Source organism: Cervus canadensis, chromosome 12, assembly GCF_019320065.1.
Source record: "Cervus canadensis isolate Bull #8, Minnesota chromosome 12, ASM1932006v1, whole genome shotgun sequence".
Lineage (NCBI taxonomy): Eukaryota > Metazoa > Chordata > Mammalia > Artiodactyla > Cervidae > Cervus > Cervus canadensis.
Window position 1 is genome coordinate 33929262 of NC_057397.1, and position 26302 is coordinate 33955563.

Consider the following 26302-nt stretch of genomic DNA (forward strand, 5'->3'; position numbering starts at 1 on the left):
GTATGGCGCTCAAAAACTTCACTTTAAAAATATATATATTTAATCTATTTTAACTGGGGGATAATTAGTTTACATTATTGTGATGGTTTTTGCCATACGTCGACATGAACCAGTCACGGGTATACATGTGTCCCCCCCCCATCCTGAACCCCCCTCCCACCTCCCTCCCCACCCTTTCATCTGGGTTGTCCCAGAACACTGGCTTCCGGTGCCCTGTTTCAAGCATCGAACTTGCACTGATCACATATTTTACTTTCTAAATTCAGTTATTTTTTCTGATTGAATCCTGTGATAAGAGTTTGAGCTGCAGAGAGTTCCCAGAATAGCAGAAACAGTGATTATATAAGAAAATAATATAGCATGGAAACGTCTATTGACAGATGTATTTACTGCCCTTGAAGATGAGTCTAAAACGATTCATTTTCTTATACTTGATAAAAAATACTACTTTTTTAAAAGAAAAATCCTTTTTGAGATGAAATTCACATGACATTTTAAAGTGAATAATGTAGTGACATTTAGTACACTGACAATTTGTGCAACTACAGTGTACATCTAGTTCTAAAACATTTCCATCATTACAAACTAAAACTCTTTTAGGCAGGCTCTCCCCATGCCCCCTCCCTCCAGCCCCTGGCAACCAACCAATCTGCAGTTTAGCCTGATGGATTGATTTATCTGTTTCATACAAATTTTATACAAATTAAATCATACAATATGTGATCTTTAGTGCCGGATTTCTTTCACTTTGCATAATGTTTTCAAAGTTCATCCACCTTGTGGTATTTATTCATTTTTATGACTGAATAATACTCTATTGTATGAGGATGCCACAATTTATTTATTTGGGATATTTGGGCTATTTCCAACCACTGTTGTGAGCTGTGCTCTTTAAACATTCATGTGCATATATTTGTTTGAGTAACTATTTTCAATCCTAGGAGTGGAATTCGTGGGTTATATGGTAATTCTATGCTTAACTTTTTGAAGGACTCTTAAATTGTTTTTCACACTAGCTAATATTTCTACCACCAATTTTGTCGGAGGATTACAGTTTTTTCACATCCTCACCAATGCTTGTGATAGTCCTTTTTTGTTACTAGAATAGCCATCCTAGTGGGTGTGAAGTAGTCCTTCATTGTGGTTTTGATTTAAATTTCACTAGTGACTAATGATGGTAAGCATCTTTTAATGTATTTGTTGGCCACTAATATATATCTCTGGAAAAATATCTATTCAAATCCTTTGACCATTAAAAACAATTTGGAATTGTTTGCCTTTTTGTTATTTTTAATCTTTGGCAATATGATATTAAAAAGAAATTTCTTTTCTTCTGTTATTTTTCAGCTCAGTCAACTTCATATATGCTTAATCCTGACCATTCACTTGTGTTATTTCATTTTGTTCTATTTTTGTTTTTTTCCCATTTCCCTTGGTATATCAATGTCTTGTTACTGATTTCTAAGAACTCATTTATGACTAAGGATGTCATGCAGTGCAAATGAAATACCATATTTTATTGCCATCAAGTTACTATGATGTTTTATACTTTGGTTGTGTATTAAAATATAATCATGTTGTTTTTTTTTTTTTTTAAGAATCTTTTATATACTCTAGTTACTAGATCCTTATCAGAATATAATTTGTGTGTGTCTTAGGTGCTCAGTCATGTCCGACTCTTTGTGACCGCATGGACTGTAGCCTGCCAGGCTTCTTTGTCCATGGAATTCTCCAGGCAAGAATACTGGAGTGGATTGCCATTTCCTTTTCCAGGGTTTTGGTATTATATCCACTGCCGAGTCCAGAGTCTTAAAGATTCACCCCTATGTTTACTTCTAATATTGTCATGGTCCTGGTTATTATATTTAATGCATAAGTCACATGCATTTTGAGTTGATTTTTGGTGTGAAGTAGAAGTCCAAGTTCATTCTCTGGCCTGTGGATGCCCTGTTGTCCCAGTACCATTTGCTGTTATTGTTTAGTTGCTAAGTAGTGTCTGACTCTTTTGCAACCCCATGGACAGAGGAAGACAAACCAGCCAGTAAAAAATAGCTAAGAAATTATCTCAAATGATAGGGGAATGAAAGCTGAATCTTCAAGCAGAGTCTTTCTCTAATCCCAGATAGTTGAGAAGCCACATCCAATTTCCAAAATCCAAATTCATTTTCCTTCTCTGTAAAATGAATAGATTATTTTGGTTTCAATTATCATTATTAAAATTATAATTTCTTATCTGCTCATAGCATAAGCCTTTCCCATGTAGTTACACAATTTGGAGACCATAGTTTTTAATTGTTGCATAGGAGTCTATGGTTAGGTAATCACAGTAGGCATTTAGATTAGTCTTTATTTTTAATTATCTTTAGCATACTGTGATGAAGCTAAAGTAGATATCTATGAGACACCTTCTAGCTCCAAAGTGTGTGGCTTCATGATTCTATAAAATAGATACCACAGATCCTACTTAATTTCACGATTACTAATCCCTAATAGTAATGGTTAGAAAAGCTCTCTATCAGATAACTTCCTTAGGTCTACCCTGATTTTCACGTCTCAATTCAGACATATTATTCCTTGTCCTGTCCTTGTGAAAGTGGATAAGGGTGGATCACCCATTGCTGGTGGAAAGTTGTCTCTTCCGAAATTCACTTCAACAATTCTCTATTAAACACCTCTGATCTGATTGGCTATTCTAGGTAGAGTGGGAGTGCCTCCAGTGCTGTATTCTCCAAGACTGCAATTCTGTGAGCTAAAAACTCCAGTGCAGGAGAGACGTAAGAGATGCGGGTTCAATCCCTGGGTCAGGAAGATCCGCTAGAGAAGGGCTTGGCAACTCACTCCAGTATTCTTGCCTGGAGAATCCCATGGACAGAGGAGCCTGGCAGGCTACAGTCCACAGGGTCACACAGAGTTGGACACGACCGAAGCGACTTAGCATGCATGCATGACGATAGATTTACCTCTTTTAGTTCAGCCCATAGAGAGCAGGCATTTTTCAAATCATCTTCATTAGGAGATAAAGAGGAAAGCATAACCAAAAAGAAACAGATGTCTTTATAGATGACAAATGCCTTCCGCTGTCTGCTTCAGTTGATACTGCCAGCTATGCAGACAGACCCTGGCTCCTTTCCCAAGCTTCACACTGTTTTAAGCGCTCAGAACCAGGTATAACTCTGTAGACTCATCCACTGTTCCAAGTTCACATCCAAGGCTAAGGTGGCCTGGTTGATGGGCACCATTTTCCCACCAGCTTCCTTTATACCTGGGAGACATATTGAGGGAAGTAACGGGATGGGGTTGATTAAGGGTTCAGATTCTGAGCTAAAGAGAACCAGGTTTAAACTCTGAGCCTATCACTAACACCTATGTGGCTCTCAGCAAGCTCCTGAAGCTCTGTGGCCCTGTTTTCCTACCTATAAATGAAGAGAATCAGAGACTTCATAATGTTCTGAGGAGAGACTTAAATGAGATTCTGTCTACAAAGTGCATAGCATAAGACTTAGCGTGAATACAGTGTTAGTGTGTCTCTTCCCATTTTAAAGCTTTTGTCCTTTATTATAGTCACGCAATGAGTTTTCTTTCTGTCTGAGGGCTCCCAGGAACTATCAGATTCTGGGCAGATCTGAGGCACCTTCTGTTTGGCAAGAATTAGTGTTATTGTCAAGCCGTGTCCTGGGTGCCTGTGATGATTAAGTATCTCAAGGGGGCTCTAAAGAATGGACTTTCCCAAATCATCATCATTTCACAACAAAAAAATAATTTACCCCAAGAGTTGTTGTTTAGTCACTAAATTGTGTCTGACTCTTTTGTGACCCCATGGGCTATATAGCCCCCCAGTCTTCTCTGTCATGGGATTCTCCAGACAAGAATACTGGAGTGGGTTGCCATTTCCTTCTCCAGAAGATCTTCCTGACCCAGGGATTCAACCCGTATCTCTTACGGCTCCTGAATTGGGGTTTTTAGTTCACAGAATTACATAGTCTGCGTCTCCTGCATTGGTGGGCGGGTTCTTTACCAGTGAGCCACCAGGAAAGCTCAAACCAAGAGTAGCAGTAACTATTCTCTATTAGGATTAATTCATTAAATATTTATTGAGCGCCTCCTTTTTACTAGAAAGATGGGGCTTATGATTTCGTAAAAACTCAAAATGAAAAACCATGATCCTGATCTGAATACATTTACAATTCAGGGACAAGAGAAAGTCAAGCTCATGCAGAAGAGTGGCAGGGACATTGTTTCCAAGATGTGTGTCTTTGAACCGAGGAGTCCTTATCTCTCTCTCTCTCTGCTTTTAGTTGCTAGTGCACAGGCTTCGAATCTGAACCCCAAGACCAAGACCAAATGTGGTAAGAACCTTGTTAGGTCAATGGACAGTAGAGTTCCTAAATGAATGGAAGAGTTTCTAAAGTCTGTACTCTTTCAAACTTGCCCTTTTAAACTTCAGTGATAAATGATGACTCATGATGTTCACTGTCTAGCCCAAGTTAGAAACCTTGTAGTCATCGTTAATTTCTTCCTGTCTTTCGTCACCCACATCCAGTTCACAACCCAGTCAACTCAGTTCTAGCAACAAAATGCCTCTTGAATCCTCCCCTGGAGGATTCACCATGGCCCTCAGCCTGAGAGCTCAGCTTCTCTTGCCTGGTCTGTCATCCTGTACACTGCAAGCCAGGGAGTGTTCCAGGCGTCCAGGCTCAGGTGAACACATCTCATCTCTAGATGTGAAACAACTCACAGGCGTGATGCTAAAGCACCAACAGAGATTTTGAGAAATCACCAAGGTGAAACTTACTAAAGGAAAGCAATGGGAAAACAACATACCTAAAGAGAGAAAAAGCTTACCAGGTTCTCAGAACAACAGACAAGGTTTCAACATTTCCTAGGCTTCTAGAAGTTGAAAGAAAGCCATTCTTTTTTTTTTTTTTTGCTGAAGTGTTTTTGATTTGGATCAGATTTTTCCACTATAATTTTTATTTTTTAATTTATTTTTATTTTTTAAAAATTTATTTATTTTAATTGGAGGCTAATTACTTTACAATATTATATTGGTTTTGCCATAGATTGACTTGAATCCACCATGGGTGTACTTGTGTTCCCCATCCTGAACCCCCCTCCCACCTCCCTCTCCATTCCCATCCCTCTGGGTCATCCCAGTGCACCAGCCCCAAGCACCCTGTCTCATGCATCAAACCTGGACAGGTGATTCATTACACATATGATAATATACATGTTTCAATGCCGTTCTCCCAAATCATCCCATCCTCGCCTTCTCCAAGAGTCCAAAAGACTGTTCTACACATCTGTGTCTCTTTTGCTGTCTCGCATACAGGGTTATTATTGTTACCATCTTTCTAAATTCCATATATATGCATTAGTATACTGTATTAGTGTTTTTCTTTCTGGCTTACTTCACTATGTATAATAGGCTCCAGTTTCATCCACCTCATTAGAACTGATTCAAATGTATTCTTTTTAATGGCTGAGTAATATTCCATTGTGTATATGTACCACAGCTTTCTTATTCATTCATCTGCTGATGGGCGTCTAGGTTGCTTCCATGTCCTGGCTATTATAAACAGTGCTGCGATGAACATTGGGGTACATGTGTCTCTTTCAATTCTGGTTTCCTCGGTGTGTATGCCCAGCATCCACTATAATTTTTAGTCTGAGGCAAATTAACTACAATCATTGAACACTTTTTCAAAGGTCTGACCAGTCTCCTTGTCTCATTAAAAAAAAAGAAAAAGAAAAACTAATGAAAATCTGTTTTTAGAAGGGAATAGCTTTATTTTTAAAAAATGTTTTTAAAATGTGAGCCATTTTTAAAGTCTTTATTGAATTTGTTACGATATTGCTTCTATTGTCTTTGTGTTCTGGGGTTTGTTTGTTTGTTTGTTTGTTTGTTTGGCCTCAAGGCATGTGGCATGTGGATCTTAGCTCCCCTTGGATTGGACCCTTACCCCCTACACTGGAGGGCAAAGTCTTAACCACCAGGGAAGTCCCAAGAATAGCTTTAAATACCACAATTTCCACACTTCTTTGATTTCTACATCACACTGAAGAAGCCTTTAGCACCTTAGTCAGACTAAGTATAATGAAAATGAAGAGTCTGTATTGAAGTTTATAACTGACAGTTAAATTGTGTGGAAATAGCACAATTCTTCTGTACAAGTCAAAAGACACCTGAGGAGTTTGATTTCACCTAAAACCTTTAAGTGAATTTTGTCCTTCTGCTCAGGGGTTCAGCCTCCCTTTTGTTATGTACTAATGAACTGGATCACTGATGTCTACGGAAGACCCATAAGAAGTAGAGCATTTTAGAACTGAAAGTGACCAGAGGTTTCATCTAGCTCAGGCCCCTCGTTTTTGATGAGAAACCAAAGTTGGAACAGCGAGCGATTGCCCCGGGCCACCCAACTAGTCAGTTTCTCAGATAGCCCTCTTGTCACCCTCGGCAGACTCCCAGAGCTTGGCCAGTGCACATCGAAAGCAGCTGCAGAAAATAGCTGTCCTTGTGCCAAATTCTTATCTGCTGGTGTCCTTCAGATCGGGTGGGCTGAATGCCAACGGGAAACTCAGAGTCTGTGAATTCTAATCCTGGACAGTTCTGGTCATAGGGTCTTAAATTTCCCTCCAGAGCTGAGGTCCTGGGACAGATCAGAGGAGACTTGAAAAGTACTAGTGGGTGCATCTGAATCCATGCAGATGGTTGGTGCTGTTTATAACCTCAATATGTTACAATGGCTGTAGAGTCAATCTACCCATTGTTCTATCCAGCTGTTGTGACCCTACAGATATATTTTAGAGACCTATTCTCCAAATGAGCTAGATGCGTTGCTTGTTGTGCAAATCAATACCCTGAAGATTTCAAAATTCTGAAAAGGCCAATCCCTTTAGAGGATAATTGAATCAGAGTCAGAGTTAAAGGCTGAGATTTTTCAGATTTATGGAAAAATAAGGGGCTCTCAATGGTCAGGGACTTAGCACTTTCTCCTACATGCTGAGAAAATGACTTTTTTCAGATGGTTATCTCAGTGTGATGATAATGGTGATAGGAATACTGATACTAATAGATGAACATTTGTTGATGACCTACAATTCCAGGCACTAAGTGCTTGACATTCACTGTGGCTTTGAACCTTCATAAACAACCCTCTAAGGTAGGTTCTATTATATCTTCATTCTATAAGTGAGGAAATTGAGATTCAGTGATTTTAAGTCGCTGGTAAGAGTCCATGCTCTCCACTGCCAGACTAGGTGTGAACTTCAGTCTCTTGACCAGTACTGGAAGCTCTTCATAACTTATAGTTTTTTCTGGGAAATCCTTCCCCTACCTTGTCTTCCAGCCTCACCTGTCAGCTCTCTGGGAAGCCTTCCACGATGATCCAAGGCTGTGTGTTGTACCCTGCTTCCTGGAAGGTCACATCCCTTCATAGCGCGCAGCATCCCATGCTTCACAGATCAGTCCACCCGGCTGTTTCTCTTTTCCTTTATGGTTCTTCGAGGCAGGCAACTGTCATTCATTTCACTCTACCCAGTGTTGTCCTGGCTCATCACAGATGACCCATAAGTGTTTCTTGAATAAGTGGATGATGTAGAAACTGACAATTAGTTTCAGTTATCTATCGCTGAGTCATAAACCACCCCCAGTTTAGTAGCTTAAAACAACTCTATTATTAATGTATGCGTGCTGAGTCGCTTCTGTCATGTTTGACTCTGTGTGACCCTATGGACTGTAGCCTGCCAGGCTCCTCTGTCCTTGGGATTTTTCAGGCAAGGATACTAGAGTGAATTGCCATTTTCTTCTCCAGGGGATCTTCCTGACCCAGGGATTGAACCCACGTCTCCTGTGTCTTCTGCATTGCAGGTGGATTCTTTACCTGCTGAGCCATTGGGGAAGCCCCTGTTATTATTATCTCTCACAATTCTGTGCTAGGGAATTAGGGCAGGGCCCAGTGGGACTGGCTCATTTCTGCTGTCCGTTCTCTGTGGCTCCTTCATTTTCCACAATACGCTCCAGAGTTGCCTCTGCTGGGATCATCGGTCTCACTGACCTTGCTCTCAGCAGGGCTCCTCCATTCTCAGGCGTAGACTCAAGATTTCTCTCTTTTTCCTGTGGCCTCTCCATGTGGTCCCTTCAGGAAGGTGGTTGGAATTCTCAGTGAAAGCTCAAGGATCCCAAATAAATACAAGCAGAAGTGGCTGGTCCTTAAGGCTCAGGCCCGGAACTATCAGAGAGTCACTTCCGCCACCTTCTACTGATTACAGCAGGTCACTGGACCAGCCCTACACAAGGGGCCTGGTTCATCAGGGACCATCTTTGGTGATTAGATACCCCATCATCTAGTGGAACCTAAACCATCCCAACCCAAGCCTCCAAAGAAATGGTGTTGGTCTGAAGAGGGCCTAGGCAGAGAAGGTAGATAGCTTAGCCTATTCCACCACCACTATTTGAGGGAAAACCTGTAATTAAAGCCCATGAAAATTAGGGATTTCCAGAGAGTTCTTTCTATGTTAACAGCCAGTCATACAGGGCCTGGTCAGAAACACCTCAGGTGTTCTGTTTGGAACATAACACACAGCCCATGTCCATCAAGGCAGAGGTCTGAGACAGCATTAGGACTGTGATCTTTCCTCTCCTGACAGCTTCTTCCTTTTCTCTGTGTATATTTGGTTTACTCATCTTGACCCTTCAGGCTCCTGAGGCCTTGGTTTGAAGCCCCTCAAGCACTGCCCGTTGCAATTTTGATTCTCCATAACTGGATTTAGCCTGAGGTGTTTCTGCTATTACTTTTGCACAGATGATATGGTATCCAACTACCTGGCTCTTAAAACAGTTTCTTTAAGGATCAGCCAAGTGCCTTAGACCTCATGTCACTGAGTTTTTTATTTTATGGGATCCTTTCTTTGCATTTGAAGATGCTTGCTTCCAAAGCATTTGATGGCTCAGTGGTAAAGAATCTGCCTACCAATGCAAGAGATGTGGGTTAGATCCCTGGGTGAAATGGCAACCCACTTCAGTATTCTTGTTTGGAAAATTCCATGGACAGAGGAGCCTGGTGGGCTACAGCCCATGGGTCACAAAGAGTTGGACACGACTTAGCAACTAAACATCAACAACCAAAGCATTTGAGGATTCTCTGGGGTTTTGTTGTTGTTTCTTTTTGTTTCTTTTCTACTCTAATTATGCACATACAGGCATTTAGTTGCTTTAGCGATGTGCCCAGTATAAGTTAACCAATATTATCGTGAATAAATGTATCTTTCCCTACTTGGCAAACCTACAGATAAAAATAAATTCTTTATTGAGGACCACTAAAAGTGATGCCCATATTTCCTTAAATAAATTTCTTTATTAGTATGATATAATGGCTGTGATTCTAATATACCCATAAGAGAATATTAATATGTGGACAAAAGAAAAAGGGATTTTGAGGTCTTGAACTTTGGCCATCACTTTCCCTTTCATCTGAAAAAGGGGGCCAGCCCTGAGGCTACAAAATTAAGAGCCTGGAGGAGACAGGAGAGATGGGAATGAGGAAGAAAGAGTAGGAAGTGATACAAAGATCCTTCTGCCTCTATGGAACCACGGACATGGTAGTCCAGCTGCTTTCCCTGCTGGATACAGGAGGAATGTACGGAGAAAGTGTTGCATGGAGGAAGTCCTTCACATCTAAGCTAACCTCTCATCCTAAGCCATTCCCTGATGGCTCAGATGGCAAAGAATCTGCCTGCAATGCAGAAGACCTGTGTTTGATCCTTGGGTTAGGAAGATCCCCTGGAGAAGGGAATGGCTACGCACTTCAGTATTCTTGCCTGGAGAGTTCCATGGACAGAGGAGCCTGGCAGGCTATAGTCTATGGGGTCACAAAGAGTTGGACAAGACCGAGCAACTAACACTTTCACTTAACCTCTCTAGAGAATCTTTCTGATCAAGTGTTTGCTTCTATATCCAATGTAGACTTGATCTACAGGCTCTTGTCCTACTGAGATGATCACAAAATCAAGAAAACATTAATCTTATCAATTGCTGCTGCTGTTGCTGCTAAGTCGCTTCAGTCGTGTCTGACTCTGTGCGACCCCATAGACGGCAGCCCACCAGGCTCCCCAGTCCCTGGGATTCTCCAGACAAGAACACTGGAGTGGGTTGCCATTTCCTTCTCCAGTGCATGAAAGTGAAAAGTGAAAGTGAAGTCGCTCAGTCATGTCCGACTCTTAGCGACCCCTCGGACTGCAGCCTATCAGGCTCCTCTGTCCATGGGATTTTCCAGGCAAGCCTAAGAAATTATCTAGGCCAGGGGTTCTCAAACTTTTTTTTTTGCTTCTGTCTTTTTTTACACTAAAAAAAATTTAAAAACCCTGAAAAGCTTTTGTTTATGTGGCTTCTATCTGTTGATATTTACTGGATTAGAAGTCAAAACTGAGAGAAAACATTTGTTAATTCATTTAAAAATAATAAGGAAGTAATTACATGTGAATGTAAATAACATATTTTCAATTAAAATGACTATATTTTCCAAAACGTTTGAATGGGCAAAGTGGCAAAAAGTTTTATATTTATGCAGGTCTCTTCAATATCTGACAATAGAAGATAACTGAATTCTCATTTCTACTTTCTACATCAATTTGTTGTGATATGTTATTTTGATTGATGTATATGAAGAAAAACACAGCTTTACACAGATATGTAGTTGTAAAAGGAAGAAGTATTTTAATGGCCATTTTAGGTCATTGTGGATATTCTTTGATATAACACCAAGGCTCCTCGAATCTAGCTTCTGAAAGGTTGGCTGCAATACAGAATCATATCAATGAGAGTTTTATACTCTATTACATCAAAATCCATTAGACTATCTTGCACTCCTAAATGAATTTTTTTTAATCCCATGGATAAGTTTTGATGGTGAGTGGTTTGATATTTATTTTTTAAGAGAAAACCAAATGAAAATTTCTCCTTAGTGACAACAAAAAGAAAGGTCAATATAGGAAAACTGGTGTGGCATAAAAGTACAAGGTGATAATAATGGCAGGGGGGAATGACAGAACAAATTTTCAGGAGAGTGAAAGACATCTGAACTACTGTTAGAGGAAAGAAAAGAAATCAAAACTTCATTTTTTTTTTTTTTTAAATTAGCACTTATGGAACATTGCCTAGGTGTTTAATAGAATTTTTGTATTTAATCCACTTTTAATACTTTTGGGGATGTAGGATGTATTATTCTCATCTCACAATCCGAAAGGAAATCAGTCCTGAATATTCATTGGAAGGAATGATGCTGAAGCTGAAACTCCAATATTTTAGCCACCTGATGCGAAGAACTGAGTCATTGGAAAAGACCCTGATGTTGGCAAAGATTGAATGCGGGAGGAAAGGGGACAACAGAGGATGAGATGGTTGGATGGCATCCCCAACTCTATGGACATGAGTTTGAGAAAGCTCCAGGAGTTGGTGATGGACAGGAAGGCCTGGCATTCTGCAGTCCATGGGGTCGCAAGGAGATGGACATGACTGAGTGACTGAACTGAACTGAACTGATTCTCATCTCACAGGGAAGAAAGTGCATGAGGATGCTGAGCTGTGAAACGGTGGGACTAGACTGGAAGCAACTACATTTGACATGGCAACTTTCAGGCTTTTTAAAAAATTGAGTTTTTAATAATTCCCAAAATCAATATATTACATTGGGTTATCCAAAAAGTTTGTTTGGATTTTTCTATGTAAGAGCTTATGGAAAAAACCAAATGAACTTTTTGGCCAACTCAATATATAAACTTTCTTAATAAACAAAGTAAAAAATACAAGCTTCTTGCTCCTTATTCCCCTCTCCTCTACATGTTTACTGATAAGAGTAATAATCAATATAAATACCATATTTTCACCAAACTGAAAGCTGCTCCATAAGCAATGAAGGACCCCAAAGTTGATCTGTGACCCATCTTGGTGATAGAAGAACCACAAGGGCTGAGAAAATTCAAGGCACTGGTACTTTAGTGCTGATTAGGTTTATTTACACCATTATATATAGATTTCAAGTTCTGACTACTTCCTAGACCTTCTTAGAGTCATTGGATTTCAAGAAATTTTCTGGACCATTTTTCACCATTGTGGGAGAGAGGAAAAAAGATAATAAAAATGACAAACTAGTGTAGAAAAGGAGATGAACGGTGGGTTGTTGTTGTTTAGTCACTAAGTTGTGTCCGACTCTTTCACGACCCCATGGACTGCAGCCCATCTGGCTCCTCTGTCCATGAAATTTCCCAGGCAAGAATATTGGAGTGGGTTGCCATTCTCTTCTCCAGGGGATCTTCCCAACCCAGAGACAGAATCCGGGTTTCCTGCACTGGCAGGTGGACTCTTTACCACTGAGTCACCTGAGAAGCCTGAGTGGTGGGTAGTTAGTACAAAGATGCAAGCACTCTGATCATCCTCAGGTAGATAAACAGAAGGGCCTGATGAAAAGAGAATATCCAGGTGCCCAGGTACAAAGGTGGTGCCCGTAAGTTAGATGCTTGGCAATGAGAAGTCAATTATGAATTTTCCTGGTTTTTGTCTTTCCAGACATTAGGAAAAACAACTTTCTTGGTTATTTTTTCCAAAAGTATTAGCCAAGCTATTTACCTGCTACCTATAAAACAGGGTGTGTTCCATTTAGTTCTTTTTATAGAGGGGAGGTGTGTTTCTTATTTATTTTTGACTTATGAAGCTTTTATTGCCAGAGGGAAAAAAGCTGTGCCTGTAAAAGAAAATCTCCACTGTAAATTGTAATGATCATTGTCACTGTCTGTTGAAGGAGACGTCAGACTGAAATAAAGTTGTAACTTGAAGCTCAGTGCAAAAGAAAATGCCCCAAATCAATTCTTCATCCACAACCAAGAGAAACGCCTAAATGTTTCAAAATTACAGTGCTGAAAGTATTTCGTGTAGAATATTCATCTTAGGAAGAGCCTGTGAAAGGGGATTTTTGTTCTCTTTGATTGAGTCAGTCTCACTAATAATAATGCTTTGGTCCCTCAAAAAGCCCCCTGAAAAGTATTTTTCAATTTACTCATTTGATTTGTTATTCAGTACTTTTTACATTTCTTAACCTTTTTTCCTTCAACTTTTCTCTCACAGCAGTATAATCAAATTGAAATAACCCTAAGGACAAACTTACTTCTCTTTTTTTAATTTGTTGATTTCCCCAGTCCCAATTCCTGTTTCTCCAGCTCAAATCCCTAAAAGAAACTGATGAAGGGAAAAAAAATAAGGAAGGCTTTGGGATGTCTTTCTACCCCTTACAGCACAAAGTAATCACCATAGTCACAGGAGATCAAGAAACGACATTTCAAGGTACTCCAGGCCTCTCCCAGCAGCAGCCCTTGCCCAGAAGTTTGAGCAATTTATACTGATTCATTTGGACTTACTAGAAATTGGCCTCTTTCTTCTTTTTTTAACTACATAATTCTTGACATTCAACTTCTTACAAAAACCATGGAGCAGAAAATTCTCGAGAAAGTTTTTTCTCTTCTCTATAAATTATTAGATAATCAAGTACAATAAAAAATGAGTTTGCAGAGAACAACACTCTGGATATGTGAATCAGTTGAAAGCACCCCCTTATTGTGGGTGGGGGGCAGAGGAAGAGCAGAAAATCTGTGGGTTTGCCCCTAAAGTGTCCTGAAAGGATATAATCATGGTAACACACACTTAAAATATTTTATTTATGAAAATGTGCCCTAATGTATTTCCTTATTTATTCAATTGCTTTTTCCTGCTTATATTCACTGCAAGTATAGTTTTTTTCTTTTCTTTTTTGTTTGTGTTTCTACTCTGGTGGGGGGCATTTTTCTCTCACTGTTTTAATCCAGGCATCTCAAAACAGGACCCAGTCTTAAAGACTGGATTCCTGAAATATCCCACCTGTTTAAAGTGGTACCACCTGTTTAAAGTGCCCCCCCTCCCCACCAAATGTTCCCCTTTGCCAAAGCTTCCCCTTCTGTTTCCTTCAGTCATCAATCAGCCTTTAGGACATGGCTCACTGCCTTAGAGAGGATGCTTAAATATTGCTGTCACTTTTATTCCTGATGGCCATCTTCTGAGGCAGTCACTGTTACTACCCCATTTTGTAGATGGGGATAGTGAGGCTGAGTGGAGTTGCACAGTCACCAGTCTGTGGGGGGTGTGGCAGAGCTTGGATCCCAAGCTAGCTTCTGCACATCTTCAGGTTCACATTATAAGATACGACACTGCCTCCTTTCCTTTAAAAGGACCTCATTTGCTGGCAGCTTTGTAAAAGACCTTGACTCAGGGCTGGCTTCCAGCAGACCCCTGACTCCCTAGAAGCTGGGTTCCCAAAACTGGCCTAAGTGGGCTTCCCTGGTGGCTCAGACGGTAAAGAATCGGCTTCCAATGCAGGAGACCTGGGTTCAATTCCTGGGTCGGGAAGGTTCCCTGGAGAAGGGAATGGCAGCTCACTTCAGTATTCTTGCCTGGCGAATCGCACAGTTAGAGGAGCATGGCAGGCTACAGTCCACGGGGTCACAAAGAGTCAGACACAACTGAGCAACTACCACACACACTAAGTGCCTTTAACCACCAAGATAAGGTTTCCTGTCACTAGTCACTCCCAAGTACTCCTTTAATCAGAGATCCTTGATGCCACCGAAAGCTCCTGCCAACTTCTGCCCCTGAAGACTGGATTCTGAGGGCTGGATCCCCACCAGTGTATGAACAAAAGCCCAAGAAAATCCTGCCAGAAAGCAGTTCTCCAGAGTTTGGGTTTGGTTTAGTGCAACACAGGAAACCATGCTCCTCACTTCCCTCTCACCTCCTAAACTCCAGCTTTATTTTCTCTCTGGTAAGTGAACTGCGTTTCGAGTTCATAAAATAATGGACACACCCCAAATTGGGCATTTGTTTAGTTTCATCCTTCACACTTTTCTAAATTTTTAAAGGTTCTACAAAGAGAATGCTCCTCTGTAAAAAGACCTGCATTTAAAAACCCTGTGATGGGTTTCCCCAGTTATTACTTCCTGTGAAAATTGCAGGTGGCTGGATCTAAAGTCTATATAAACATTATCCAAAAAACCCCAAAACTCTCCTGAAATACAAATCAGTGCCAGTTAGACCCAAGACGCATCCCCACTCTGGATGTGCTGGCTGTAGGGAGTTCTTGAACTACTTGCAATTGTTAGCACTGTAGTGTCTTTTAGTCTGGAGAAATTCTTTGTGTGTGTGTGCGTGTGTGTCTGTGTGTGTGTGTGTGCGCGCGCGCGCACGCAACAAAGAAGTGCACCTATATTGCTTTGAAGAGAGTATACCTTTCTTTCTACGTGGCCCTGACCCCAAAAGACTATTAAGGGCCTTACAAACCTCTAGTCCCTGGCTTCCAAGAACCCTTGCCTTACGAAGAGGAATCAGAATCAGAGAAAATAAGAGTTACACTTAAAATTGCAGCGATCCAAACCTGATCAACCCCTCCGCCTCCAACAACGACCCAATTCCCACCCAGAGCCAAAAGGGCAGCTTCAAGTTAATCCCCAGACCAAACTTAGCCGCCGGCAAAAAGACCACTTTTTGACGCCTCAGAGCACTCGGTTTTCACAATGCGTTTTATTCATAAAAAAATAAATTTATTTACATTTGCTAATCACTGTGGTAGTGCAGCCTGGGGCAGGAGCGCGTTCCGCCGGAACAGGGTCACTAGTACCGAACAGCCTCTGCGCCCCACCCGGCCCGGAGGAAGAACGGGGGCGCCGGGAGTTGGAGTCGGAGGCGGGTGCCACCCGAGGGGGAGGCTAGGTGGGGACACTCGGGGGAGGGGGCCTGCAAGTAGGTGTGGGCGGAGGGAGCAGAGGGAGATGCCGAAGCAGACGCGAGCCAGGTCGGTGGGGAGAGGCGGATGGGAGGCTCAAGCCTTAGAAGGGGAGTGGGCAGACCTAAGCCTGGTTAAGGGGAGATGCTCGCCTCGGGGGACGGAGGGGCGTCACTAGCCCCCCGGAAGCGCGACCGTAGGGAGCGCTCCGGGCAGACCCGGCCAGGTGGGTCTCTGCGAGCGCGCTTCCACCTCTCCCCGAACCGGCAGGACATCGTGCGTCGGGCCCGGCCCTGTGGGATTCAATTCTGGCCCAGGTGTGCAGCGCTCCTCTCTTTGTAACTTAAAAACACACCCCGATGTAGGGTCTGGCGTGAAGACTTCGGTCTCTGCAGCCGGTTGTCCAGAGCGCGTTCTGACCATGGTCTAACCGTGAGAGGCCTGGACAGTACAGGCCATCACACGGTAGATCTGGCTCAGTGTGGAAACTAACCCCTAGGCGGCTGCGCGCTGGGCTCAGACTGCGCCGCGGGGGTATTCTATACAGCTAAAGCCCGAGGCCTGATCTGGGTCCGCGTGTAGTGTCGTTGCCCAGACCCGCGGCAGCAGAGCCGTCTGCACCCGGCGATGCCAGGCGCGCTGCCGACACCCAGGCTTTACCCACCCCACCCCCCCGCCCCCTAACGCCCGCCACCTGTCGAGTTCATGGTCCCGGGCTGGGGGAGTCTAGGAGAATCCAATGGAACGTTCTTCCCATTCTCAGGGCTTCTCACGCTGCCTCCCTAGTCCCCAAACCCGTGTGCTCAACCAATAATCCCAAGAGAGTTCGAGTTCGCTCTAAGCGGTGGTCCCACATAATCTGTTGGCCGCGGAGACTTCTTTGGTGTCAGAGTCGGGTCGTCCCGAGACCACAAATGGCCACGTCTGTAAAACCAGAAAGAGCATCAGATACCGAAGAAACGATCGTTTCAAAACGAAACCGCTCTCCAGACGGAGCCCCGGGATACCCCTGGCTTTGCATAGCTCCGATTTTATCAGTATTCTGGGAATTTTTCGCGTCTTCTCTCTAAACCAAGATTTTAATTTTACTGGATTTTGATCACGTAAGACGGGAGTTTTCCGTTCCCGCTGTCCTCATGGTGATTCCGCGAAATTTGCATGAATTTGGGATTTTGTGGCTTAGTTCCCTTCCCCCAAACACACACACACCCATCAGCCATTCGCTCCAAGAAGGAACTGGGATAGGATCTTTCTCAAGCCCGGAGAGTTGGCAGGTCGGAGAGGGACTTTCCAGACAAATCCCGTTTGGGGAAACCTCTGCTATTCAAGAATTGAAAAAACCCAAAGGCTTTTAAAAAGGTCTCGGTCTTCCCTCCCTCCTTTCAGAAAGTAGGGCTGGTTGATTTAAACCTGTCAGACTCTTATCTGCAAAAAGGAAGGGAGATTTTTCTTTCTATCTGCAAAGGGACAGCGGACTCCAATGGAACCTAGATTTACCCCGGAAGCAGGATATTAGCCATAGTGATAGTATCACTCGGCAAAAGCGTCACGTACAATGATCAGACTGATGCAAACACAGAGGGGTGGATGGTCCTCTTCTAGGAAAACGACTGGCTCCTCCCGTGATTTGGGAGAAACCAAACTGGCCTCCTCACCACCCCTACCAGACCTCCCCCCGCCCCACTTCGGGTTCTTCCCAGCGGCCAGACTCTGCCGGGCGACGGGAAGCGCTCGGGGCATCACTCGACCGCCCCGACCCGGGCCTCGCGCGCGGCGCCCCTACCAGGTTCACCGGGTGCACGTAGCCGTTCTCGTAGCGGTCCTCCTGCAGCAGCTGCCGCAGGTGCGCGATGTAACTGGAAGCCAGCCGGAGCGTGTCCAGCTTGGAAAGCTTGGTGTCGGGGGGCACCCAGGGCAGGCTGGTCTTGAGTCTGGAGAAGGCTTTGCTCAGCACGCGCATCCGGGCGCGCTCTCGGGCGTTGGCCGCGTTCCTCTGCGACTGCTTGCACTCGGCCGCCGAACCCTTGGGCGGGAGGGGCTTCTTGCCGCCGCCGCCCCCAGCCACCCGGGGCCGCTTCCTCTTGCAGCCTCCCGCGCCGCCCGCCGCGCCCAGCGCACAGCGCTCCTCCTCGCCGTCGGGGTCATCCTCCTCCGCAGAAGAGTTGTCGCTGGGCGACACGTAGCTGCGCTCGGCGCCGCGGAGGCACGGCCTCTTGGAGACGGGAACCGGGTACCCTCGCTGCAGTCCCCGCAGCTCCATCTCCTCCGGGTCGCTCACCGAGCCGGTGGACATCGTTGCGTCCCCCGCGCCTCAGCTTTCCTCCCCCAGGCCAGTCTCGCGGCCTCCGCCTTCCGCTCCCTCGCGGAGGCGGGGGCCAGGCTGAACTCCGCAGACGACGAGTGACCGGAGTCGGGAACCGCGGAGCCCTGAGACTGATCCGGGAGAGCGTGGCCGAGAAGTCGGCGCCTGGGCCCAGGCTCGGCGCTCACTACCGCGCGCCGCGCCTTTTGACCGGACTATTTATTCTGTACTCCTCGGAACAAACCACCCCGGGTAAAGAAGAGGGGGTGGGAAAAGAGGGGCAAGAGGTGGGGCGGGGGCGTGGAAGGGGTGGGGACCGCTGTTCAGAGTGCCGAGAATCTGCCGGTGGGGGCGGGGAAGGGGAAGTCTCTTGAACTGGGATCTGGACCCCTGGGCCCGAGGGACCCATCACTGCGAGATGAGTGCTCGTGGGGTGAGTGAAGGAGGGTATCTTGTTCGTACCCAGGTACCCACTTCCACCCCCGACTGATCTTAACGGAGGCGAAGATTGCCGGACACTTGGAAACCCCAGGATCGCGACCTCTGCGTCCTTCCCATCTTTTCAGCCGAAATGTATTTTCCAGGTTCATCACTCATAATGTATGACTGCCTATTCAAGCCCGGCCCGACAAAAGCGTAAAAGCTAAACAAGCAACAGCGAACAATGGGCGAATTACCTCTCATTTTCCTCCCCTCTTTTCCTTTAACGTCGCCGTTTGATTTACAAAGCACTTTCATCTACAGGGGTTCGTTTCATTTTCCAACATCTGTGACTTAAATGTTATTATCTCCACTTTGCAGAACTTGAAGCTAAGCCGCAGAGATGGATGTTAAGTAAAGGACCCCATATCGACAGGCTGGTAAGCAGAATATGGACTCAAACTCCGTGTGTAGAATCCCAGGCCCGTCGGTATTTCAGTCGCGCAGCACAGGATGCTCTCTGTCTGCTGTTTTCTGCTGTCTAGGTAGTTCCACGCGTTAATTCTGTTTTCAACACCAGAGTGCGGTAAGATAGAAGGTCCTGCCCCAGCGCTCTGAGCTACAGTCTAGGGAATCGATGACTATTTTCGATGGTGTGTTGAAGAGCACGCTCCTGGATTCAGCATGCAAAGTCAGCACAACCATCCAAAGTAAAACAAAACAAACAAGAAACCACGATAAAACAGCACCCAGAAGTATGCCCCTCAAAGGAGACAAAGCATAACTGCGGTCTCCTTGTTTCCTAACTGGAAGAGCCTTGGCAATACGTGGTCTGGGGATGGGTGCTTCATTTTGGGAGTGGACATCAATGGCCAGCTGTTGAATGCCTGCTGTGTGCCAAGCACTGGATTAGGCGTCCGGTGCCCCCCACCCCGAGTAATTAAAACTAAAACAACAGCAAAATAATTAAAATTCTGTGAGTGGGTTTGGGTTGGCCACGCCATTCTGCACTGAGAAACTGAGTCTTCACACCCGAATTAGATGTTTACCTGTCGTTTCTCTCCAGGCCTACAGCCAAGCTGAGAGAAGCTGAAGGAGACAGATGGGCAGTCGACCCGGGACGGTGCGGGCAGAAGCCGCAGGCCAGCCTCGCCCCGACGACTCCTCCAGCAGAACAAATGCGCCGGGCTTGGTGCCTGAAGTGCCGCAACAGGTGGCTGGCCAGGGCTGACTTCATCATTCAGGCATCATCGTTCCACCTTCGTCTCCCAGGCCAGGCCTCCCTGTGGGGATGTTTTGCCAAACCCCTCCCGCTCGCCCCCATTTGCAGAGGTTTTCTCCCGATATATTTTGCCATTCTGGGGAGGGGGTGGTGGTGGCGGGGGGTGGGGGGGACGAGAGCTGGAGGAGGGTCTCCTCTGAGGTCAGTTGAGTAAAACTCTCGATCTCAGTTCTCGGTGCTGGGAAAACTCAGGGAGTACTTGACAGAGCTTGAAATCTTTCCTGGACCGCTGCTTGCACTTGAACTTGACTCTAGGTGCCGGTGCCGGGAGGAGGAGGGAAGGGAGGGGCGGTTGGGGAGAGGAGAGAGAAGGGAGGGTGGCAGGGAAAGGGGAGCAGAAAGATGGAAAGGGAAGATCTCGGGCAGCTTTTTGCATCGCCTATTGATGACCTGAAGCTATCAGTATAAATACAGAGCCTCATACATTAGAGGCAGGCATATAGGTTTAAAAAATCGGGATTGTTTATACAGGTGCAGAACAAAGTCTTTCTTTGGAAAAGATTAATGGCAGGGAGACCGCTAGATTTTCTCTAAACAGTCACAAAAACTGTACCCAGCTTCAACGCCAAGCGGGTCATGGCCAGTTTCTTTTTCCAGAAGGAACTGCCTGACCCCAACGATTCATGTTTGTTTGTTTGTTTTTTTTCCTTTAAACTAGCTCTTTCCTTCTTCCTGTTTTTTTCTTTCCCCTTCCTTCCTACTTTCTTTTCTTCCTTCCTTTTCATCCTTCTTTTTCCTTCCTCCCTCTGATCTCTTTCAAGAAATATAGCCATTTCCTCTATTTTCCCTTTATTTTGTTTTCATCTTCCCTTTCCCTCCATTTCTTTCTATTTTTATTCTTTCACTCTTTTTTTCAAGTTGCAGACTCCTAATGAAGATTAAGAGATGTATCTTCACATACATTGCATGTTAGTATATAACTGCAGTTTGCTTTAACAGGTTTGTAATGACATCTGATACTACACTTTCAAAATGCTTTTAGTTTTCCTTCTGTCTCAGTGATTAGAAAAACCCCATGAGCTGAACAGTGCTAATATAATATCTCTTTTGAAAAATCAATTGTTTTAATTGTTTTGGCAAGTCCCCATACACTGCAAATAAAAAATGAAAACTTTAGTTTTATATTTTAAAAACAAGCACACTGAAAACAATTCCTATTTGCCCATGCTAATAACCTTTGAGATTTGTAACACAAATATACAGGTTTCTATGGTATATATTGATGATTTTGAAATTCTTTTAAGATGTTCTTTTTAAGTATGCAGTGGGAGGTGGGTTAAAGTTACATTATCAAACAAACATTAAATACATTTAATAATGGTTAAGACATTAATAATCCCAGCTCTCCTGCTTATTAACTGCATGACCTTTGGCAATTTTTTTTTGAGGCCCAGATTACTGATATATAATATGAAATATCCATCTTGAAGAAAGTGAGAGTCTGTGAGTAATTGCCTGGGCCACAGCCTGATGCATGAGAAAAAAAATCAATAAATGCTAGTTATTTTTATTACTATGAATTGTGTGATGCCCAACATCACACATCTAATAAATATCAGTGTCCAGAACTGACCCAGGGTTTGTAAGCAAGGGCTTGTTCTGCCTGCTGTTTCAGGCAGCACCAGAGGTTTCTTTTCTTTAACTGCAGGCTTCTGTGGTTCAAGTGCATGGTCCTATTACCTGACATCTCCCCCAGGCCTCAGAAAAGACCTCACTGAGGGAAACTGATGGGACTACATTAGAAACTTTCTTTCCCCAAGTTTTCTCCCCATAAAGCCACAACAATTCTCCCAGCCTCCCTTCCCCTATTTGAAAACTGCTAAATAAATAAATATAAATAAAACTCCTAAATCAGTTACTGAAAGGGTTAAATGAAATTGTGGAGGAGCAGCACAGTGTAACACACTAAAGGTGCTTAATTTGCTGAAATATAAAAAATGCAGACTCTGACTTTCTAAAAAGAGAGAATGAGGTCACAGACCACAGAAAAGGCCATTTAATGCCACACACCCACCCCTTCCACCCCCGAGTACATACCAAGCCCATTTAATGCCACATCACTCCAAAGTAAGTGCTGGGGGAAGAAGTTTGAGGCTGGGCAGATCAAATGGTTTAGAGTTTAGGGAGAGTAGGGACTGTGCTATACTCTTGGACACCAAGTCAAAGCATGTACAAAGTAGGTGCTTAAGAAATGGTTGTTGTGGGAATGCATTTCCCATATGACTTTCCTGGTGGCGTCTCCCCAGATTCTCTTGATGTTCTGGGTTTGTCCAGTTGGCTGAACAAATTGCCTGTTCCTTTGATCTAGCAAAACAAGAGTCTAGACCAGCACTGGCTAAATATTACTGATGTTACCAGCCGCATGAGGCTACTGAGCACTTGGAATGTGGCTAGTCATGTCCAGTATTGTAAAATACACACCAAATATTGAAGACAATGTGAAGAAAAGATGTAAAATAATATTTTAAAAATATATGTCAAACAATGAGAATGTTTTGATAAATTGCGTTAAAGGAAGTATATTATTAAAAAACAATTTTCCATGACTTTCTATTTTTATAATGTGGCCACTCGACACTGGGAATTACAGATGTGGCTCGCATTATATTTCTGTTGGATAATTCGGGGATTAACGATGCAATTGTGCATTGAGTGTCTAGTGTTTGCTGTGGCAGGTGTTGGTGAGCCCGACTCCCGCCCACTCGGAAGGCACATTCTCGTGGGAAAAAGCACCGAAATGCGGGAAGCACACATTACAGCACGTCTGCTCTCACTAATTCCTGTCATCTCGCCTGCACCGCTCCACGTGTACCCGACTCCATCTAATAGGTCCAACCCCAGAACACGGGGAGAAACGCTTCCGGTGGGTTTGGATTTCCACAGCGCTTCTCACGGGGAAAAGTTACACGGAGGCGTACGTTTCCCAGGTAGTTTGGGCCACCCCACAGACAGTGGATGCCAGGGCTCTGGATGCCCAGTTCCTCAGTCTTTTCAAAACATCCCTGGATACAAAGTATGACATCCACGCATGGGAGGTTCCGGGTCTGGCGGTGTGCGAGTCACGTGGAGCACAGGTCATGTGGTATACGGTTACAGGGTGGGGCGGGACAGTCACGTGGGGAGCATAGTGTTGCCATGTTTCTTTGTCTCATGAAGCTGGGGAGCTGATTGGGTGCATCCGGGGTGTCCCCACGCTCCCTGACCCGGAAGGAAAGGAACATTCATCACTTTGACCCTGGCGGCCACATGGTCAGGTGCCTGTGGGAACTGTGGGGCCTGCGAGAGAAGTCTTCTGTTGTCCCGAAGGCAGTCGGTCCTCCACCGGTTATTTATCCAAGATTTGCTGCTAGATTTTTGCCTCTGTGGAGTCCCGTGAGACCTTAGCCTTTAGAGAGGCTGGGCCTGGGCAAGTCAGGTTTGCCGAGTCTGAAAGTGGAAAAACTGGAGTTGAGAATGAAAAAAGGAAATAGGGAATGTGATCAGACCCAGAGACCTGATTTTCTCTGCCATTTAGAACAGAAGGAAAAAATAAAGTCCTCGGTAATTTGTCTTGACAACTAAAATGCAGGTGATTTTGGAATAGATTTTTTTAAATGGGATAGGTGTGGGTGCTAACCAAGGTTTCTACAAACTCCAGGTTAGGACTAGAAAGGTGCGAGTCTCCTACAGATGGACTTCCCAGATGGTTCCGATGTAAAGAATCCACCTGCCAAGCAGGAAAGGCAGGTTCCATCCCTGGGTTGGGAAGATTTCCCCTGCAGGAGAGAATGGCAACCCACTCCAGTATTCTTGCCTAGATAATCCCATGGACAGGGGAGCCTGGCGGGCTACAGTCCATTGGGTCACAGAGTAGGACAGGACTTAGCTACTGAACAACAACAACAAATTCCTGCAGACGACTTTGAATTCTCCATTAGCAGAGTTAAGCAGCCAGTCCAGCTCTCAGGAGGAAACACATGGTGATGGCTTGGCCTCTGGAGGTTTGTCTGCAGAATCTCTGGACTTCACTTATTTGGAGGATCCTGAAGGACAAGTTGGTCTGAACTGTGGTTCATGGGTCTGACAGCAGTCTTATTTTTTAAAAACTCTTTGGGACAGCCTTCCATTCTTAGGCAGAAGCTAAGAGTCTCTGACTAAGAATTTTTTTTTTTTACTGTTGATTTTTATTGGCAGTACTTTGAAAGTGTGAAAATACTACATTTCCAAAACATCCCTTGAAACATAGCACACAGCTCTGGTCTACGTTATATTGTCCCAAGCCTTCGATTTAACTGTGGAGTTAACCTAGGAGAAGATGACATCCTGCCATGTGACACGTACTGGAAAGAGGTCCCTCTTCTTTGGACATTAGGAGATCTCTGCCTATCAACTTAGTGACGTTGGGACACTTGCTGGCTGCCTTGGAGCTCTTTCTCTGTGTATAGCCCACCAACCAGGTGCCGGTGAGGGAAACTGCAAACCCATGTGTAAGCTTCCCTGAAAAGTGCAGCACATTGTACAAGGTCAGTTATTACATTGTTGTCTTCTTTCTCTCCTAGGGACTCATCTTTGTCCTACCCCCCTCTCACAATTGTGAACCCTGCTCGGAGTCACCCTCATGTTAGCAGCCCTCTACCCTCTACCCCCTTCCCAGCAGTGCCTCATCCCCTATTGAACATCAAGTGAAAACTAAATGCCGCCTGGCGCCAGAGGAAGTTGTCCTGTAATAGATACTTCGTAGTGTCAGAGAGCAGGGACCCTGTACACTTGGTCAACCAGCCCCTTAAACTCTTCTGTAAAAGCAGGCCTGGCTTATTTACATACAGACTTTGTTTCCCTGGCCCTAAGCCCCTCTAACCTCCAGTTCTAAAATGAGCTCCCATAGGGATCAGAGAAAAGGGAGGTGTTTTGCGCAATGTGTGCACTTTTTCTGAATGTTTTGTCCTTTGGATTATTTGTGCTGCTCTGCCCAATTAGCAAGGATAATGAGCCAGTTAGCGTGCAGGGGAAAACGCTACCCTCTGTAAGTTTCAAAGGCAAACTCCTTGAGGATGTTGGAAACAGAAGTAGATAAGGAATCTTCATGCCTGTTTCATCACCCTGTCCCTATCTCTTCTTAAATTGCCACATTTAGGCAACTTCCCTTAGGGAGGAGAGTAGCAGAATTAAAATTAATAAGAAAACAAAAAGACTAAACTGTCAACTCAGTGATGACAGAGACTCTGCCTTGTTCAGCTGGGTATTCCCCCTGTCTGTGACAGACACTACCTAAGTATTTGATCATTGAAAACATTGAAAAACACAGGAACCCAATCTAATCTTCACCCATAATTACTGGAAGACATACTCAAACCATTATTTGCCCTTCACTTAACCAACTCAGTTTACTCCTGTGTGCTCTGCCCCACTGTCAGTACTTACAGAGATCCAATTACATTTCTCATTACCTGAATGGACTTAGGAAAACTATTTTCTGTTTTCAAATGTAGCTTATATGTCAGTTTACTCATACTGTAGTTGCCACAATCCCAGTGTTAATTCTAAATAACTGAAGAATTGTGTTTATTATAAACATCCCAGCAACGAGATTTCTCCTTTTAAAAATGAAATCTGGCTTTAAATACTGTCAGTATATTTTTTCCCTGATTGAAAAAAATCAGAATTTTTATAAAATTTCAGAAGGTCACAGATATATAGAGCCTCACATTAAACCTTTATTATAGTGTAAGTGGGGAGTGGAGCCCTGAAAGGCCCACACATTTAACGGGTGAGCAGAGCAGGGGATTCAGAGAAAGTAAGGCCGTCATCAGAGAGGTGAGAGGAAAACCAAGATTACTGTTTTTGAAAGCAAGGGAGGGGTTTCAGGAAATAATGGGTGGGGACTTCCAGTTGAGGTGATATGGTAAAGTCACGTTTTGAAGCTGCCCTTGTGCTCCAAGCACATGGCGATGAGTTAAAGTGTAAAAATAGGAAACTAGAAAGGCACAGTCGGGTTCAAAAGCAAGAAAAATATTTCCATGGACCAGGAGTACAACAGAAACCGAATGTTGAGTGCAGTTGGAGCTCCTGGAAGATCTTCAGGGACTCCTCCAGGCAAGAGCCTCCAGGAGTTGAGTTCCTTTGCAGAAAGGGGGAACATCATTGTCCCATGTGAGGAGGAAGACTGGTGTGGGTCACTACCTAAATTATGATGGAAGTCCACCATAGTGAGTGCAACCACTAAGGAAACAAAAAAAGCAAACCTAGCTAGCCTATTGGCTCTGTAACTGAATTAGTTTTTTTTTTTCTCTTAATCGTGGATCACTTTTTCCTGCTTCTTTGCATGCTTTGGTGCCTTTTGTTTAGAGGCCAGACATTGTGAATTTTGCCTGTTGGTGCTGGATATCTGTGTATTCTAATAAATACTATCAATATTCGTTCTGGGATGCAGTTACTTGGAAATAGTGTAATCCTTTTCAGTCTTGCTTTTAAGATGGATCAGTAGAAGAAATCATTGGTGCTCATTCTAAAGTTAATTCTTCCCCA

The 26302-nt window shown here is 44.1% G+C and overlaps 1 protein-coding gene across 1 annotated transcript; it reads right to left on the reverse strand.

Moving 5' to 3' along the window:
• Window positions 1-15572: 15572 nt before the first annotated feature.
• Window positions 15573-18451, reverse strand: MSC (musculin). Its single transcript, XM_043483891.1, has 2 exons — window positions 17578-18451; window positions 15573-16718 (listed from the first exon to the last, which is right to left on the reverse strand). Exons 1-2 carry the CDS (start codon window positions 18085-18087, stop codon window positions 16632-16634), a joined length of 597 nt encoding a protein of 198 aa, XP_043339826.1. The 5' UTR covers window positions 18088-18451; the 3' UTR covers window positions 15573-16631.
• Window positions 18452-26302: the final 7851 nt, after the last annotated feature.

Coding starts and splice junctions, on each gene's coding strand:
- MSC (XM_043483891.1), bottom strand. CDS start 18,087: ATGTCCACCGGCTCGGTGAGCGACCCGGAGGAGATGGAGCTGCGGGGA. Junction 16,719..17,577: donor ACGTGCACCCGGTGAACCTG/GTAGGGGCGCCG, acceptor CTGGTTTTACAG/ACGTGGCCATTTGTGGTCTC.